This window comes from Uranotaenia lowii, chromosome 2 (genome assembly GCF_029784155.1).
Source record: "Uranotaenia lowii strain MFRU-FL chromosome 2, ASM2978415v1, whole genome shotgun sequence".
In the NCBI taxonomy this organism is placed as follows: Eukaryota; Metazoa; Arthropoda; class Insecta; order Diptera; family Culicidae; genus Uranotaenia; species Uranotaenia lowii.
This window is the reverse complement of record NC_073692.1, coordinates 137322143-137339036: the sequence shown is the minus strand read 5'-3', so window position 1 is coordinate 137339036 and position 16894 is coordinate 137322143. Positions and strand designations below refer to the sequence as shown.

The 16894-nt window shown below is 40.3% G+C and overlaps 2 protein-coding genes across 10 annotated transcripts in view; one reads left to right on the top strand and one right to left on the bottom strand.

Annotated features, from left to right (window-relative positions):
- The window catches only part of LOC129742161 (sodium/hydrogen exchanger 7), a 301385-nt gene that overhangs the window by 17455 nt on the left and 267036 nt on the right, over positions 1 to 16894 (bottom strand). The window lies entirely within an intron of this gene.
- On the top strand, positions 206 to 7372 carry LOC129742159 (uncharacterized). Of its 2 annotated transcripts, XM_055734001.1 has the most exons (6): positions 206 to 445; positions 505 to 579; positions 637 to 1469; positions 1542 to 7131; positions 7191 to 7265; positions 7323 to 7372. In XM_055734001.1, exons 3-4 carry the CDS (start codon positions 732 to 734, stop codon positions 6807 to 6809), a joined length of 6006 nt encoding a protein of 2001 aa, XP_055589976.1. In that variant the 5' UTR covers positions 206 to 445; positions 505 to 579; positions 637 to 731; the 3' UTR covers positions 6810 to 7131; positions 7191 to 7265; positions 7323 to 7372. The 2 variants fall into 2 exon arrangements, with proteins under 2 accessions (XP_055589976.1, XP_055589975.1); XM_055734000.1 differs by having other exon boundaries at positions 637 to 7131.

Genomic DNA, 16894 nt, shown 5'->3' with positions numbered 1-16894 from the left:
TCATTTCAATGACTTACCGGAAAAAGCATTGATTTGAAACATTCAATCTGAGTTGTATTGATTTATTTAAAAAGCCGATTAGAAACTAGAAGTTTCACCGGAGGTGGGGGGAAATTTATAAGTGTAAAATCCTATTAACATTAGTGTTAGTAGAACTGGCAACCTTGGTACGGAGATCGGACAAACGTCAACGCGTTGGCGCCGAAAAAGAATTGTCATTGTTAGAAAATTGATCGAAACTGCGACACGTTTTTTCCTGACCTGGCAGTTAGTTAGTTTTTAGTGAATAGTTTTTTTGAGAAAACCTAGGTGGAATCTATTTTGCTAGTTGCGCGTGATTTGAGTGCTCGCGGGTTTGTGAGTCGGAAGAGTTTGAGTGACCGTTCGATTGTTCCGGTTAGGTGTACCGGGTTGAGCTCAATTAGAGCGGTAGGAAAGAAAAAGCGTAAGTACGCAAGAATACTTGTTTTGTACCCGATGATAAATATGATTTTCGTCCATTAGCTTCAAATAGCCGGTGATATCCGACGGTTTAGGGTTGCCAGAGCTAGAGCTTAGGGTAAACGGCGAAACTTATTTGTAAGTTCATAAAAGATTGTTTACATTATCACCATTTAATAATAAATGTATTTACAGTCGAGTTCGTTCGCATACAACGTACTACGGAACAGTTTTTATTTCCCACAAATCTCGAAAATAAAGCTGCAACGAGCAACCTAAACCTGGAACCGATGATGGAAGGCCCTACCGGAGAGCTGTACAGCTGCGTGACATGTCGCCGCCCGGATTCAGCGCAGAGCATGGTCGCTTGTGACGAGTGTTCGCAATGGCAACATTATGGATGCGCCGGTGTTACGGCTACCATAGCCGATCGAAGCTGGCTCTGCTGCAGATGCGTAGCTATTCACAACGCAGTTAATTTGACTCAAACCGGCAACATAAACTCGCCCGAAGCACACACAACATTTGCTTCAGCTCGCGCTGCTGAACGTGATGGTAATACCACCGATCCAATAAGTGGGAGAAAGGACGATCGAAATTTCGGAAGACTTCAATCCTCGTCTAATTCGAATGCCGGATCAGTCGTCTCAGTCAATGCTATTGCTCATCTTCGTTTGAGGCACCTGAAAGAGCAAAAGGATTTGGAGGATCAAAAAGCGGAACGGGATCGCGAGTTTCTCGCTAGAAAGCAGCAGCTAGAAGCAGAAATAGCTCTGGAAGAGCTCAATGAAGGATGTGATCGTAGCGTAGGAGGAAAAAGTCATCGAAGTATCGCCGGTTGGGTGGAACAACAATGCGGATTCGTGCATACTTCTACCCCAGTCCAGCAGAAACCCGAGACAGTGGCTCCAAGTGCGAACCCACATCCCGCCATCCAACAGCGAGAGGAGCGGCAAAGAATGCAAGCAGTTATTCAATCAGGTCAACAGATTCAACCAAGCACTGCGCCAAAACAAGCAGAGATTCCAGTAAGAAATCCTCCCCCAGCTATAGCACCGGGCCCAAGGAGCAATTATCTTGATTCGAATCCACGTTTTCAGCCAGTGGCTCAGAATCCAGTTCCACCTGTACCAGTGAATCCGCTAACATTGGCACCGCCGAGCTCGTCGCAGTTCCCTGGATTTCCAGTGATGAATAACCCCTACGGGGCGATGTATTTTCCGAATATTCCTGACATGCCGTCATCTGGTGCTGATTATCAGTTTGCGCACCCTCAGGGAGGAGTCTTTATCAACAACCCAGTCAGGCATCCGAACTTTGGTTTGAATGTACAGCCGTGTGCTTGGCAAGCATCCGAGCAGCACCCGCCTACAGTTCCACCAACAGTGTCAGCAGATTTGGGTAAAGGATTTCCTCATGCTACAGGTCGCATGATTACGCCACAGCAACTGGCGGCGCGTCAAGTTGTCTCTAGAGACCTCCCCAAGTTTTCCGGGGACCCACTCGAGTGGCCCATGTTCTTGAGTGCATTTGAATCGACAACGGCCATGTGTGGCATACAACCCGACGAGAACCTCGCTAGGCTACAGAAGAGTCTTATTGGTAGCGCTCGCGAAAAGGTTCAGAATATTCTAACGCTGCCGGATGCAATCCCGGAAATTATCGACATCCTACGAGCCGAGTGTGGAAGGCCAGACCAAATTGTATACTGTCTGCTATCCAAGATCCGGAAAACCGCTCAGCCATCTGTGACGAAATTGGAGACGCTTGTGACGTTCGGCAGAGAGGTACGCAACATGGTAACGTACATGCAGTCAGCGAAACTGAACACCCATTTGGACAATCCACTCTTGCTGGCAGAGCTGGTCGCTAAGCTTCCACCCGACTTGCAGCTACAATGGGGTATGAACTTAGCAGCTCTTCCTGAACCGTCGCTTGGTGATTTCTGTGCGTTTGTGTCGGCTTATCGAACAGCGGCATGCAAGGTGAAATTGACGTCGGATGTTGGTCTGAATGAAAAAGCCACCAAAGGTGTTGTGAGAAAGGAGAAGCCAGTTTATTTGAACGCACATTCCGCCTCCGTGTCCTCAGCGCCTGGACCACCGGCTTCGAAAGTTAATCCGGAGCTAAAGCCGTGCCTGATGTGCAAAAGTACAACGCACAGAGTCCGAACTTGTAAGCAGTTCGAAACGTTGCCGCTCGAAGAGAAGCTGAGGTTCATCAGTGAAACGGGAATGTGTAGGCGTTGTCTGGCGCCGCATGGAAGGTGGCCTTGCCGAAACAAGCAGCCTTGCGGGATCAATGGATGCCCTGAGCCCCACCATAAACTGTTACATCCAAGAAGTGGTACGACTCTCAAGAGTCAAGGATCGGAATCTTCTGTATCGGTAACCGCCCACCATCAACACCAGCAAGGCACCACTTTCTTCAAAATACTTCCGGTGACTCTTCACGCGAACGGGAAGTCAGTGTCCACATTTGCCTTTCTGGACGACGGATCCGACCTGACGCTGGTCGAAGACGAACTTATCGACGAACTGGGCTTGGTGGGCGAAAGAATTCCGCTTTGCCTGCAGTGGACTAGTAACGTCACGAGAAGTGAGAGTAACTCTCGTAAGGTCGAGATAGGTATCTCGGGTGCTTCGAACAATCGCATCCATCAGCTGGCGAACGTAAGAACCGTTGAGAGCTTGGAATTACCGAAGCAGAGCTTGGATTATGAGAGTCTCTCGAAGCAATTCCCCCATCTGAGTGGACTTCCCATCAGCAGCTATAGGACGGCCGTGCCACGAATTCTTATCGGTGTCGATAATGCTCAGCTCAACTTAGCTTTGAAGAAGAGGGAAAGATCCGGAGGAGAACCTGTTGCTGCTAAATTTCGCCTCGGATGGGCAATATTCGGTGGAAGACGAGCACCTGAGACGATAGGTAGTGCTTATGTTCACGTCTGCGAGTGCTCCAATAGCCGCGAGCTCCATGAAATGGTCCAGCAGTATTTTGAATTCGAAAACCTGGCGATATCCGGATTGAATCCGCCCGAATCCGATGAAGATCGACGGGCCAGAAGATTGCTCGAAGAGACGACAGTTCGTACACCATCCGGAAAGTTCCAAACTGGATTGCTTTGGAAAAGCGATGAGCCGGTTTTTCCGAACAACTTTAGCATGGCAGTACGTCGACACGGTTGTTTTGAAAGGCGCTTGCTGAAAGATCCCGAACTGAAAACTAATATTGACAAACAAATCAACGATTATCTACAGAAGGGGTACGTTCACAAAGCGACGTCAGACGAGCTCCGCAACAGTGACGACAGAAAGATTTGGTACCTGCCAATCAGCGCAGTGCGACATCCGCGCAAGCCAACGAAGGTGCGTGTAGTCTGGGATGCTGCGGCTACGTATGGAGGAACCTCTCTGAACTCCCAGCTTTTGAAAGGGCCGGATTTGGTGAAGCCGCTTCTATCTGTCCTCTGCCGATTCCGACAGAAACAGTATGCCATCGCTGGGGACATAAGGCAAATGTTCCACCAGTTGATTATTCGTCCGGAAGATAGGAACGCACAACGATTTTTGTATCGGGAAAATCCAGAAGCTGCGCTCGACGTGTACATAATGGACGTCGCAACGTTCGGGGCAACATGCTCCCCGTGTTCAGCACAGTTTGCTAAGAATAAAAACGCCCAGGAACATAAACATCGCTATCCGGAAGCTGCTGAAGCAATCGTTGACAACACATACGTTGACGATTTCCTTGCGAGCTGTGATACAATTGAAGAGGCAACGAAACTGGCTTTGGAAGTGAGTTTGGTCAACCGATCGGCTGGTTTTGAGATACCTAGTTGGCAGTCGAATTCCGAACACCTCCTGAAACGGGTTGGGGTGACTACTGGAGATGAGATGAAGAGCTTTGCCATCGAGAAGACGACAAAAACCGAAAGAGTCCTCGGCATGATGTGGGTACCGAGTGAAGATGTGTTTGTATTTTCGGCGGATTTCCGAACAGATCTACTCCCGTTGCTGTCTGGGGAAACGCGACCAACAAAGCGGCAAGTGTTGCAGGTAGTCATGAGCCTTTTTGACCCGCTCGGAATCGTGGCCTGCTACACCATACATGGGAAAATTCTCATCCAGTCCATCTGGCGTTCGGGAATTCTGTGGGATGATCCTATCTGCGACGACGACTTTGATAAGTGGCAGCGCTGGATCAAACTGGCACCGAAGTTGGAAAATGTAAGAGTGCCACGTTGTTATTTCCCCAACTACACTACCGGCAGCTACAATTCACTTCAGCTGCATGTGTTCGTGGACGCCAGTGAGCTGGCCTACTGTGCTGCGGCCTATTTTAGAATCGTTGACGGAGATACTCCCCGCTGCGCTCTGGTGGCAGCTAAGGCCAAAGTTACACCTTTAAGACCACAATCCATACCTCGAAACGAGCTGGGCGCTGCAGTGATTGGTTCTCGGTTGCTGAAGTCTGTAGAAGAAAGTCACTCACTGCAAATTACCGAAAAGTTCCTGTGGACCGATTCTTCGACTGTTATGGCCTGGCTCCGTGCGGATCCGCGAAAATATCGCCAATTTGTCGGTTTTAGAATAGCAGAAATTTTGACGAATACTTCGGTGGAAGACTGGCAGTGGGTTCCTTCCCGTGACAACATAGCCGACCAAGGAACCAAATGGGGTAATGGTCCCAACTTCGATCCAGATGGTTTGTGGTACAAAGGACCCGAATTCTTGTACCAACCAACAGAGGAATGGCCGAAACAAAAACCCTGCTTGGAGTCACCCAAAGACGAATTACGGTCGGTAAACGTTCATCGTCAGTCTGACGATGATTTTGTAGTCAACATGGAAAGTTTCTCGCGGTGGGATGGGCTACTCAACCGAGTTGCTTATATGTATCATTTCGTGCACCGCTTCAAGCGCTTCAAACGGGAACCGGTGGAATCTAGTGAATCCTGTGGTGATCTGAATCGTGATGATTATGTGTCGGCGGAAGCAGCCATTTGGCGGGCTGTGCAGCGACAGGTGTTCGCGGAAGAAATTCAAGCGCTTAGAAGCAGTTCTGAGCTTTCATCGAAGCAGTGGAAGCGTATCGGCAAGGGAAGTGTCCTAGCGAAGCTATCACCGGTGATCGATGAGTCCGGTGTTCTCCGGATGGCGAGCAGAATCGACCCTCAAGCGGCTTATTATTCGTTCGACTTTCGAAATCCTGTGATAATACCAAGAGATCATCATGTCACCACTCTTTTGATCCTGCGATTTCACCAAAAGTACGGCCATGCCAATACCGAGACTGTACTGAACGAGCTCAAGCAGCGTTACTACATCCCCCGGATGAGAGCCAGCGTGAAGAAGGCGATTAAAAGCTGCATGTGGTGTCGTGTTTATCTGGCTAGACCACAGGCTCCAAAAATGGCCCCACTCCCCCAGCCCAGGGTTAAACCCTATGTACGACCGTTCACCTTCACAGGGCTGGACTACTTCGGACCACTGCTGGTCAAACGAGGACGTAGCGACGAAAAAAGGTGGGTCGCGCTTTTCACCTGCCTCTCGGTGAGGGCGTTGCACCTAGAAGTGGTGCATTCTTTATCGGCAGAATCCTGCAGGATGGCAATTCGGCGGTTTATCGCTAAGCATGGTCCTCCTCAAGAGATATTCAGCGACAATGGGACGAACTTTCGCGGGGCAGCACGAGAGTTGGAAGAAGAAACCAATGCAATCAATAAGGAGTTAGCGAGCTATTTTACCAACAGCCATACACAATGGCACTTTAACCCCCCTTCTGCCCCCCATATGGGCGGGGTTTGGGAGAGGAAAGTCCGGTCCGTGAAGGAGGCGTTCAAGACTCTCTCGCACCATCAAAGGCTAGACGATGAAGGACTGCGAACATTGCTCTCGGAAGCAGAATTGATAGTCAACTCCCATCCGCTGACGTTCGTGCCGCTGGAGGATCCCAAGGAAGAAGTGCTGACTCCAAATCATTTCCTTTGGCTAAGTTCCGGCGAGGACAGCAAACCACCAAGGGTACCAATCGACGATGTTACACCTCTTCGACCAAACTGGAAGGTTATTCAACACTTAACAAACCAGTTTTGGAAGCGCTGGGTGCAAGCTTACCTACCTACTATAGCCTGCAGGACGAAATGGTTCGCGGAAACGCGGCCGCTGAAGGTCGGCGATCTAGTGGTCATCGTTGACGAGTCCGTGCGCAACGGATGGCTCCGAGGTAAAGTGGTGAGGACTTATCCAGGACGAGACGGACAAGTTCACAAGGTCGACGTGGAGACTTGCGACGGATCTACTCTTCAAAGACCAGCGGTAAAGGTTGCTCTGTTGGACGTGCAGGAGGAGAGTAAAGTCGATTGACTACGACGTTACGGGTTGGGGTGTTAGTAGAACTGGCAACCTTGGTACGGAGATCGGACAAACGTCAACGCGTTGGCGCCGAAAAAGAATTGTCATTGTTAGAAAATTGATCGAAACTGCGACACGTTTTTTCCTGACCTGGCAGTTAGTTAGTTTTTAGTGAATAGTTTTTTTGAGAAAACCTAGGTGGAATCTATTTTGCTAGTTGCGCGTGATTTGAGTGCTCGCGGGTTTGTGAGTCGGAAGAGTTTGAGTGACCGTTCGATTGTTCCGGTTAGGTGTACCGGGTTGAGCTCAATTAGAGCGGTAGGAAAGAAAAAGCGTAAGTACGCAAGAATACTTGTTTTGTACCCGATGATAAATATGATTTTCGTCCATTAGCTTCAAATAGCCGGTGATATCCGACGGTTTAGGGTTGCCAGAGCTAGAGCTTAGGGTAAACGGCGAAACTTATTTGTAAGTTCATAAAAGATTGTTTACATTATCACCATTTAATAATAAATGTATTTACAGTCGAGTTCGTTCGCATACAACGTACTACGGAACAGTTTTTATTTCCCACAATTAGCGCTTTTTGTCCAAATTACAAAATCATACCAATTTTGAGCAAGCGTTGATCGACAAAACTTATTGGCTTGCAAAAACACCTTCGTATCGCTAAGTTTCTCCAAAACATTAAAAAAAAGCACTTGAATATATAAAATAGAAGGGAGGTTCACAGAACAAATATATTGTCAACCTTTTGACCTACAAAAAAGACTGAATCAATAGTTTACAGGGCTTTATCGTTCCATACGAAAGGTTTCTACAAATCCATCAATATTTTCTTTTTCAATCAATTTTACCCATCTAATTACCTAACGAACTACAAAAAACAATTATCATAATCAACCTGTATGTTTACACTTAAGTTGGTTTTTCTTCATGTTTCCTTTATATACCTACGAGTTGTTAACTGATTTTCTGGAAATCTTGCCTTTTTAATCTTGTTAAAATCATTAAAATGTGTGCAGCAGCACGGCTTTTTAGGCCCTGGTCATTTCATTGATAAAGTATTTTTTCCGAAATTTCCAAGAACTAAGTTAGGATTAGCTTAGCTTAGCTTAGCTTGACTGACTACTCACATCCGCCATAAATCATTAAACTCGAAACTATTTTCATATGTTTTAGATATTGAACAGAATATTACACATAGATATTTATACAACTCATTTTAAATCCTATATTCAAATTTTCGTTGCTTTCCTTAATCTGAACTTAATAATTTCGAATTCCATGATCTCAGGCATGGCTCAGTAGAACGAGTTCCACCATTGCCAATGGTGCTTCTCCGTGATTGACCTAAGCCACCAATTTTGCACAAGGGTCAAATAAATGGTTCTTGGGATAAGAAGCTCATTCTCAATGTACAAAACTGATGCTCTTTCTTTTGACATCAATAACGGCGCCGGCCACGTCCTAATAGTCAGGGCCGGATTAAGCCATCGGGGGGCCCGGGGCAAGTTTTCTCGGGGGGCCCCTATAATTCGATTTTTTTCAAATGCTACCCAGAAAATAAAAAATCTTTCAAACGTGTAAAAAAATGGAGATGAGTGCAGTATACTATATTCAAATAGCCATGTTGTCTGTGTAGAACATAGTTTCTAATATCTTCAAATAAAAATTGGTGCAAACATTAGGGAAGAGTTTAGAAATTTCTTAGAAATGAAAACTCTGATTTAATCTGCAAAATGCAAAATTTAATTCTCATTTTTTTTTAAAACCCTTATCACCAACTAAAATCCTCTTATTTAAAAAAAATGAACGGATAGATATTATAAACGATTTTTATATCATCAATGATCATTTGGTTTGTGCTTATTCGAGAAATATTTACCTAGTGACAATTAGAAAGTATCATGAAGATTTGAAACATAGAAAACAGTATTTAAAAAAATAAACAAAATAATTAAATCCACATTCCATAGAGATACAGATATAAGAGTTCAAGAATTCATAACATTAAATCACGTCATATTCAGAACCAAAATGCAGTGTTTCAAATCTCAATCATAATTTGAAATCAAGTTTTGAGAAACAAAATATGAATTAAATTTAAAAAAAAAAGATACAAAGTTACAATCAGAGCAAAAGCAGAAATTGCACCAAATGTTAGTTTCAATTCTATGTCTTTTTAACACAAAAAAAATCTTTTCTGAGATGTTTTTGAACATGATTCTAATCAGATAAATTTTTTTTATCAAATTGTTATTCTAAATGTGACGAAAGTTTCATTCGATGCCCTCAAAGCCAAAGGGGTATTTGTGCAAAAATGATCGGTTGAAAAAAAAAATGAGAATAAGGATTAAATGTTTAAAACACAGAATCAGTTATCATTCCAAAAAAAATCAGATAGGTAATCCAAATGAGTTTAGAACCTTAAACAAAGATCCTGAATTTTCAAAATTTAGAAAAAAAGATAAAACTGAACTTCAGTAACTGAAGAAACAACACAAGACTTGAAATCCCAATGAATTAAATCTGGATAAAGATAAGATTAAGATCATAGAAATACTCATATTGAGAAAATCCCTCAATGATACTAGCAACTCAATGATAAAATTTTGGTTGAATCAGTTGAAAATGTTCCAATACAAATTTCAAGTCTAAGACAGAAATTGGGATGTAAATTCAATAAAGAAACCCTGAACTGTCGATTGGTTCAATTTAAGCAACTACAGTTTTTTTTTATATTTAACTTTCAAAATAGGGAGGAAAAGGGTTTAGAATTTATAAATCAATGAAAATTTCAATAATAATGATTGAAGGGTGAAAAGTTATTATAATACGCGGTATTAACCCGAATACTGCCCGGGTAAAATTCTGAAATGTTTATCATAAAGCGAAATTAGCTGCTATTTTGGTGCAGTAAACCATCACTTGGAAACTTAACGTAACAACAAACATTATTGTTGTGCAAGACGTTTGAATGTAATGAAAATGAGGAGAGGTTTTTTCTTTATTTTACCTGTTCTTTACAAAATATAGTAACTGATATGTTTCGATAAAAAAATGAAAATTTGAGGTGTTTTGTCCAGAAGATTTTGATAATCTCAGCTCGCAAAATGTGGGAGAGCTCCTTCACTGCTTACTCTAGTGGCCACCCTTAACTTTTTTTAGACAAAAACTAATCTAGATATTATTTCACGGGGGCTCATTAGTTTAAATATTACAAGTATTCATCCAGATTTTCTAGTTTTGATTTCTTTTCATGGATTTGAAGTAGTATGATTAAAGTAATGTTAAAACTTTTTTCTCTCGGGGGGCCCCGCTAAGCCGGGGGGCCTGGGGCAATTGCCCCTTTTTGCCCCCCTTTTAATCCGGCCTTGCTAATAGTCAATAGATAGTGAGGAAAAAAAGAGAAAAGGATGACAGATATAAAATTGCGCTTTTGGACCGAGGTCACCTCTGCATCCTAGCAAAAAATAATTGTTTGCAAGTATGGGTAAAAGGAAAAGATCTGGAAACACTTTTAACAAGTGCATGGATCTTTTTATTTCAACCTGTTTTTGTTAACTCCTACAGTTTTACAAGAAAATTTGAAGTTATGATTTTACCGAAATTCCCCAAATTTCCTAAGGAATGAGGTCGTTATCAAATTTTCAGCTTTGAATAGGAAAAATCGGAAATATCATGCTTTTCAAAAAGCTCAAGAATTACCATTAACCGATACCTTACAAAAGGAAAGGCTGAGTTGCAAAGTTCTGAAAACGACTGTTGTCTTTTAAGACATGATTATTTTTTTGTTTATCACCAAAACTATAAAAAGCTTAGATATTTGAATTTTCAAACTGAAAGTTCTTCTATTATACTTGTGTCATTTCTAACAACTTGAAAATTGTTTGAAAATCATAAAAATATATTTCTTACAAAACTCTTATTCTGTTATTCTATGTGAGCATCAACTGCTAGAAATTTTATCTCTCTATGCTCACGAAATCGATCAACCTTATATTTAAACGAAAAACTTGAATTAAAAATTTTCTATTTCCGTTTAATAACTACGATAAATATATTTGATTTTCTGCTGTTCCTGCTGTTTTGCTAAAGTTGCTGGTCAGACTTGAAAAATATTTAAATTATCAAATGTGATTTTATTACGTTGTCTATTAAGAGGAAAATATCTGAAACATGATTAAATAGGTTATAAAAAATCTTCAGATAATGTTTGGTTTCTTTCAAAGTCTAAAAGCCATGAATTTCAGTATTTGTCTGCATTACTAGTAACATTTCTCATTTAGTTTTGTGAATAAATGTTTAAAAATGCAAATATCTATGATTAAAAAATAAATATGTATAGAATTAAAGATTTTTCGAAATATAAGTAGATTTGTAAATGTTAGTTTCTGGTTTCAGATTCACATGGTTCTAATTAACCCGTCTTTTTCAGCGAAATGGGGACAAAATATGATAATCTTGATTTACTAATCTGTCATACTCAATGATAATTAGAGTGTCCATTTCCCGGCCATTTTAACGTTCCCGGAAATCGGGAAATCTTATGATCCTTTTCCCGGGAATTCACGGAATACCGGGAAAAATGAAAACATGAAGATCTTAACCTTCTACTGCGTACGAATCCTTATCAAAATGGTATTTTTAAATTTACGGTAGTAGTATTGCAAAACATTTCAAACTTTTTTAATGCCTCAATATTTCAATAAGCAAACCAAAGATCCAATAACAAAGTACCTTAACCGACAAACTCGTCTGATTCTAGCTGTAAAAATTTGAAATAATTGAAAAAGATTTCTCACCATCGAAAGAAGTTAGTTAGCTTAACTTCAGGTTAATAATTAAATATTTATAAATATAAATATAAATAATAATAATTAAATTAATTTAATAATAATTTAATAATTTGGAACTGGTATAAGGATGGTCCAAAACTGATGTGATTTGGATCCAATTCGACGCAGTTCTAAACCACGTTTGACAGTTAATGGAACACGAGCACGGTGTACATTATAATAAGGTGATATCTTCCCGATAATGTCGTCATTACTATCCATCTAGTGATCCTCGGTGTAAACAGAATTATCTTACGCGCGCAAAACTTTCTGCCTGGCACGCTATAGGCAGATAGTAATGACGTCACTTGTTTACATTCAAACGAGTTGTTTACTCGAGTTAGTAGCCTACCTTATATATTTATGCCGTGGAACACAAGTGTTCTCCAGTTTTTTTTACTGGATTGGATCTCATTTCGTTGGTCCAATTCCTGTGTATATTAGATCCAAGAATAGACCACAGATACAGATGCTCCAAATGATGAGTGTTGCGAAGCAGAACATTCAGATTCTTTCCGTAGCATTTTATTATTGGATTTTTTTTAGATTTATAAATTCTTTGTTGTTTTTCACTTTTACACTAAGTTTTCGATTGGAAAAACATGTTTTTTATCAAATTTAATGTATTAACCACATTTAAGAAAAAATAATATTTAAGACTACGCCACCAAGGTAGAACTATCATTTGCCTTGCTCAATTTTATTCATTATTCCAATTTAGAACCTTTTTTTTTAATCAGCACATATTATTGGCTTCGGGAATTCCCGGGATTTCTTAAGCGTTTCCCGGGATTCAGGAATTCCCGTTTTTTTTTTTCAATTCCCTGAGAATCCCGGGTGGGACACTCTAATGATAATGATATGACAGAAGAACTTACACAGCTGCAGATAAACGAGAAAATTTCCTTGGCAGTGAATAAAGCTGAAAGTGCTTCTAGGAGCTTTTTTAGCGTGATCTGATGGGGACTGAATATTCTTAGTGAAATATTTCGTGAGTTGCTATAAAGCATTTAAAAATTAAAATTAAATAAAATTCTTCGATAAAATAAGGGGTATGAACAAGATAATACAGTATAAGATAAATCAATGTTTATCCACTATCTTGAAATCCATTGCGATGCTTCCTGGCTGGACCTCAGCTTGATCGAGAAATATTCTTGGGGTGATCCGGAAAGCTCCCTGCCCCATGCAAACCAATCAATTTTTTCAGAACATAGCTAATCACTTTTAACTGATTAATATAACATAGCAATAAAAAATAATGTGCAATTTCCAAAAGAATATTTTTTTTTTCAGGACAACGATTTTGACACACGCGAGAAAAAAATTCTTCGTACTGTTCGGTCAATGCCTACTTCACTTCTCCATTTTCAGAAACTAAGTTAGGAATCTTAGAGCAAGTTCACTGGTGTTGGGAAAAAGTAGTAGAAATTTTGACATTTTGAAAATTTTACCATGCAAAAATGTTTTCAAAATCTTTGGGCGTTGTATTTTTTTACATCACTGTTTCTATTTCAGCCGTATGTGATAGAAATCGAGCTATTTTTGCATCACAGCATGCGAAAATAGGACATGTGTTGTAAAAATAACTTGAAGGCCGCAGATCTTGGAAATGTTTTTGCATGGTAAAGTTTTCAAAATGAGCCACAAGTGTCAAAATTTATACCATTTTTTCCCAACAACAGTGAACTTTCTCTTACTAAAGTCACTTTAATATTCTTTGAAAGATTTAAAACATTTCTGAATGTTTCATTTTCAATATTTTAAGTTCAGTCAAAAAAAAAGGAAAAAAAATTACTGAGAAAAAGCCTCTATTGTTTAATTTTTGATTTTCCATTTTCCATTGAAAAGGTATGCAAAAGTAAAAACAAAAAGGTCTATAACTCAGTCCAATACTACTTGTTGTTTTCTAAAAAGTTGTTCTTCACTTAGATTATCGTTTAAGATTTTCACAGTTGCCAGAATTAATTATAATTTCATTATGAATTTACCTTTTTTCAAAAATTATCCATTTCAAGACGGTTGAAGATCGCCTTAGAGTGGTCCAATCAAAATGAAATTTTCCATTTATAATTTATAACTAAAGGGTGATACGGTCAAAATTTGGCCAATATCAACTTGTCGTATTTCTTTCAATTTTGCATTTAAAAAACCTGAACACCCCTCATTTTGAAGGCGTGTGTAAAATGTAGCTCCTATTTTGATTTTGGAACTCACTCTTCAGTTGTCAAAAGCCGTCCAAGGAAGAAGAGCAGCGTATCAAAATTTTGCTCGCGCATCGCGAAAATCCGAGCTACTCGCACGCAAAGCTGGCAAAATTGCTAAAAGTTGCCAAATCAACCGTTACAAATGTAATTAAAATGTTTGGGGAACGTTCTCGACAGCCAGGAAGTCTGGATCGGGGGGAAAATCGAAAACCGGAAGCCGCTGAGACGACAAAGAGAGTTGCCGGTAGTTTCAAGCGAAACCCTAACCTCTCTCTCCGAGATGCCGCAAATAAGCTGGGTGTATCGTCTACAACCATGCATCGAGCCAAAAAAACGAGCCGTACTATCGAATTACAAGAAGGTAGTGACTCCAAATCGCGATGATAAATAAAATACGACGGCCAAAGCGCGATCCCGGAGGCTGTACACGACGATGTTGACGAAGTTTGACTGCGTGGTAATGGACGACGAAACCTACGTCAAAGCCGACTACAAGCAGCTTCCGGGACAGGAGTTTTATACGGCAAAAGGAAGGGGAAAGGTAGCAGATATTTTCAAGCACATGAAACTGTCAAAGTTCGCGAAGAAATATCTGGTTTTGGAAGCCATCTGTACCTGTGGCTTGAGAACAGCATTTTCATAGCTTCCGGGATTGTCAACCAAGAAATTTACGTGAAAGAGTGTTTGAATAAACGTCTGCTGCCTTTCCTGAAGAAACACGGTTCTTCCGTACTGTTTTGGCCGGATTTGGCATCTTTCAATTGCGGTAAAAAAGGCCATGGAGTGGTACGCCGCCAACAACGTGCAGGTGGTTCCCAAGTACAAGAACCCTTCCTACACGCCAGAGCTCCGCCCAATTGAGAAATACTGGGCTATTGTCAAGCGGAACCTAAAGAAGACCAAAAAAACTTCTAAGGACGAGCAGCAGTTCAAGGCAAACTGGCTTTCTGCGGCGAAGAAGGTGGACAAGGTGGCTGTACAAAATTTGATGGCAGGGGTTAAGCGTAAGGCCTGGCAATTCTGATTTGGAAAAGCGGAAGCCTAACTGAATATTTTTCCTGAATTATATACTAATTAAACTTGAAAAAGAATTTGATTTTTTAAATAAACGATTTCACCGATTTACACGCGTTTTCCCTTGAACAAATTTTGACCGTATCACCCTTTATTTTGTCATTTATATGGTACTGTTTGTTTGTCTTTTGTTGACTACCACAAACATGGTAAGGACGATATCCAATTTTAAAATTTTCAGAATGATAGGTGAGTACGGTACGGTAGTCTTTCATTATTCAATGCCAGAGATAGATTTTGGTTGAACAACTACCATATTTGTTAAGAAAATAGCTTAAAAAATCATCCTGTTAAAAAAATGATTCGTACATTCATCACCATGTAGAACCTATTATTCTATTGTTGCTCTTCAGATTTGAGTCTCAAAATAGAAGAGAACTGTCTTACATCTGCTATTCGAACCTAAAAAATCGCTAATGCATTTGGCTACGCTATTTTACCTCAGCCTGTTCAACTCTTGATCATGAACCGAATCCGCTATCTGGTAATGTTGGGTCATAAAGAATAGCAAGACGGTCTGCCCTGGAGCTGACTAATTTTCTCATCATTTTAGGTTCTGGCAGTATATTCTGTGTGACGCAAAAGGTAATGATGAAGTCTTAGGTTAACGTGAATAATAGAGACAGAAAATTCCGAAACAATTTTGCTCCGGAAATTCCATTTAAATGCTCATTGTGGATAAGATAGGTGAATTTCAAGGAAGAAGAAAATTTTCTATCCACTGTAGATTTGTTTCTGAGCGCAGTTCTAGAGACGTTAATGGTCATTAAAACTCGTTTAAAGAATTCCAAAATCACTTCCTTAACCCTTCGTTTCATAAAGAAACAAATTTGCAACAATTAATGTATGGAAAAATGAAAAAAATCGTATTTTATTTTAATTTTATTTCTTAATGTAGGTAGGGGAGATGAGGGCATAATGGGCACCTTAAGGAAAATGCTTATTTAACCATAGAGAACAGCTGTAATATGTGAATTACATCATTGATTCGTGTTCCGACACTCAAATAGTCTATTGTCTAATTGGATGAAACTTGAAAAAGTAGATAAAAACGTTTAAAGATGCATTTTAAAAAATTTTGCCGAAAGCTGAAAACCAGTCACTGTAGAGGCATAATGAGAAACCCCCCGAGGCAGTATGAGCACCATTAATGAAGGCATAATGAGCATTTACTGCCGGAGAATCTAGCAGCGAATTCGACTCGATGAAGTCAATTGAGTAATAGAGCTACAGCTCAACTTGTATCGTCTGACGATTTGGCCTATTGGTTAGATGTCGGAGAGATAATCAGTAGGCTCGAGTTCGATTCCTGGTGGAGGTGATTTTTTTTTCTTCTTTTATCATTTATGATCATGATTGCACTAAACGGTGAGGCGTAGATTCATCAAACAAAGCAAAAACAAAATAATCTAGGTCTGTTTGTAGAATTCAATGAATTAACACATGTTCATACATTATGTTTCTGGTGTTTTGTTTGACGGATGATGCTTTGATGCTATTAGCCGTATAATGTAACAATAAAAAAAATCAATCATGAATGGTATGTGCAAAAAAAAAATCCCCTCGAACAGGAATCGAAGTCGAGTCTACTGATTACCTCTCCGACATCTTACCAATAGGCCAAATCGTCAGACGATACAAGTTAAGCTGTAGCTCTATTACTCAATTGACTTCATCGAGTCAAATTCGCTGCTAGATTCCCCGGCAGAAAATGCTCAATATGCCTTCATTGAAAGTGCTCTGTTCGCCTCTAGTGAACAAATTAAAGTAAAAACGCGTTTTACAATTGATTAAAGTGAAAAATCAAAAATTTTATAAAAATGTAGATCATGTTGCAGTGCGTACATTTTATATCAAGATGATTTAAAGGTCATAAAAGCTTATTTGGTGGTGCTCAAAAATTATAATATTTTCGTCACTTGAGAACCTTGCTGGTTATTATTTAATATTTCTGTAAATATGAAAAGGATTTTTC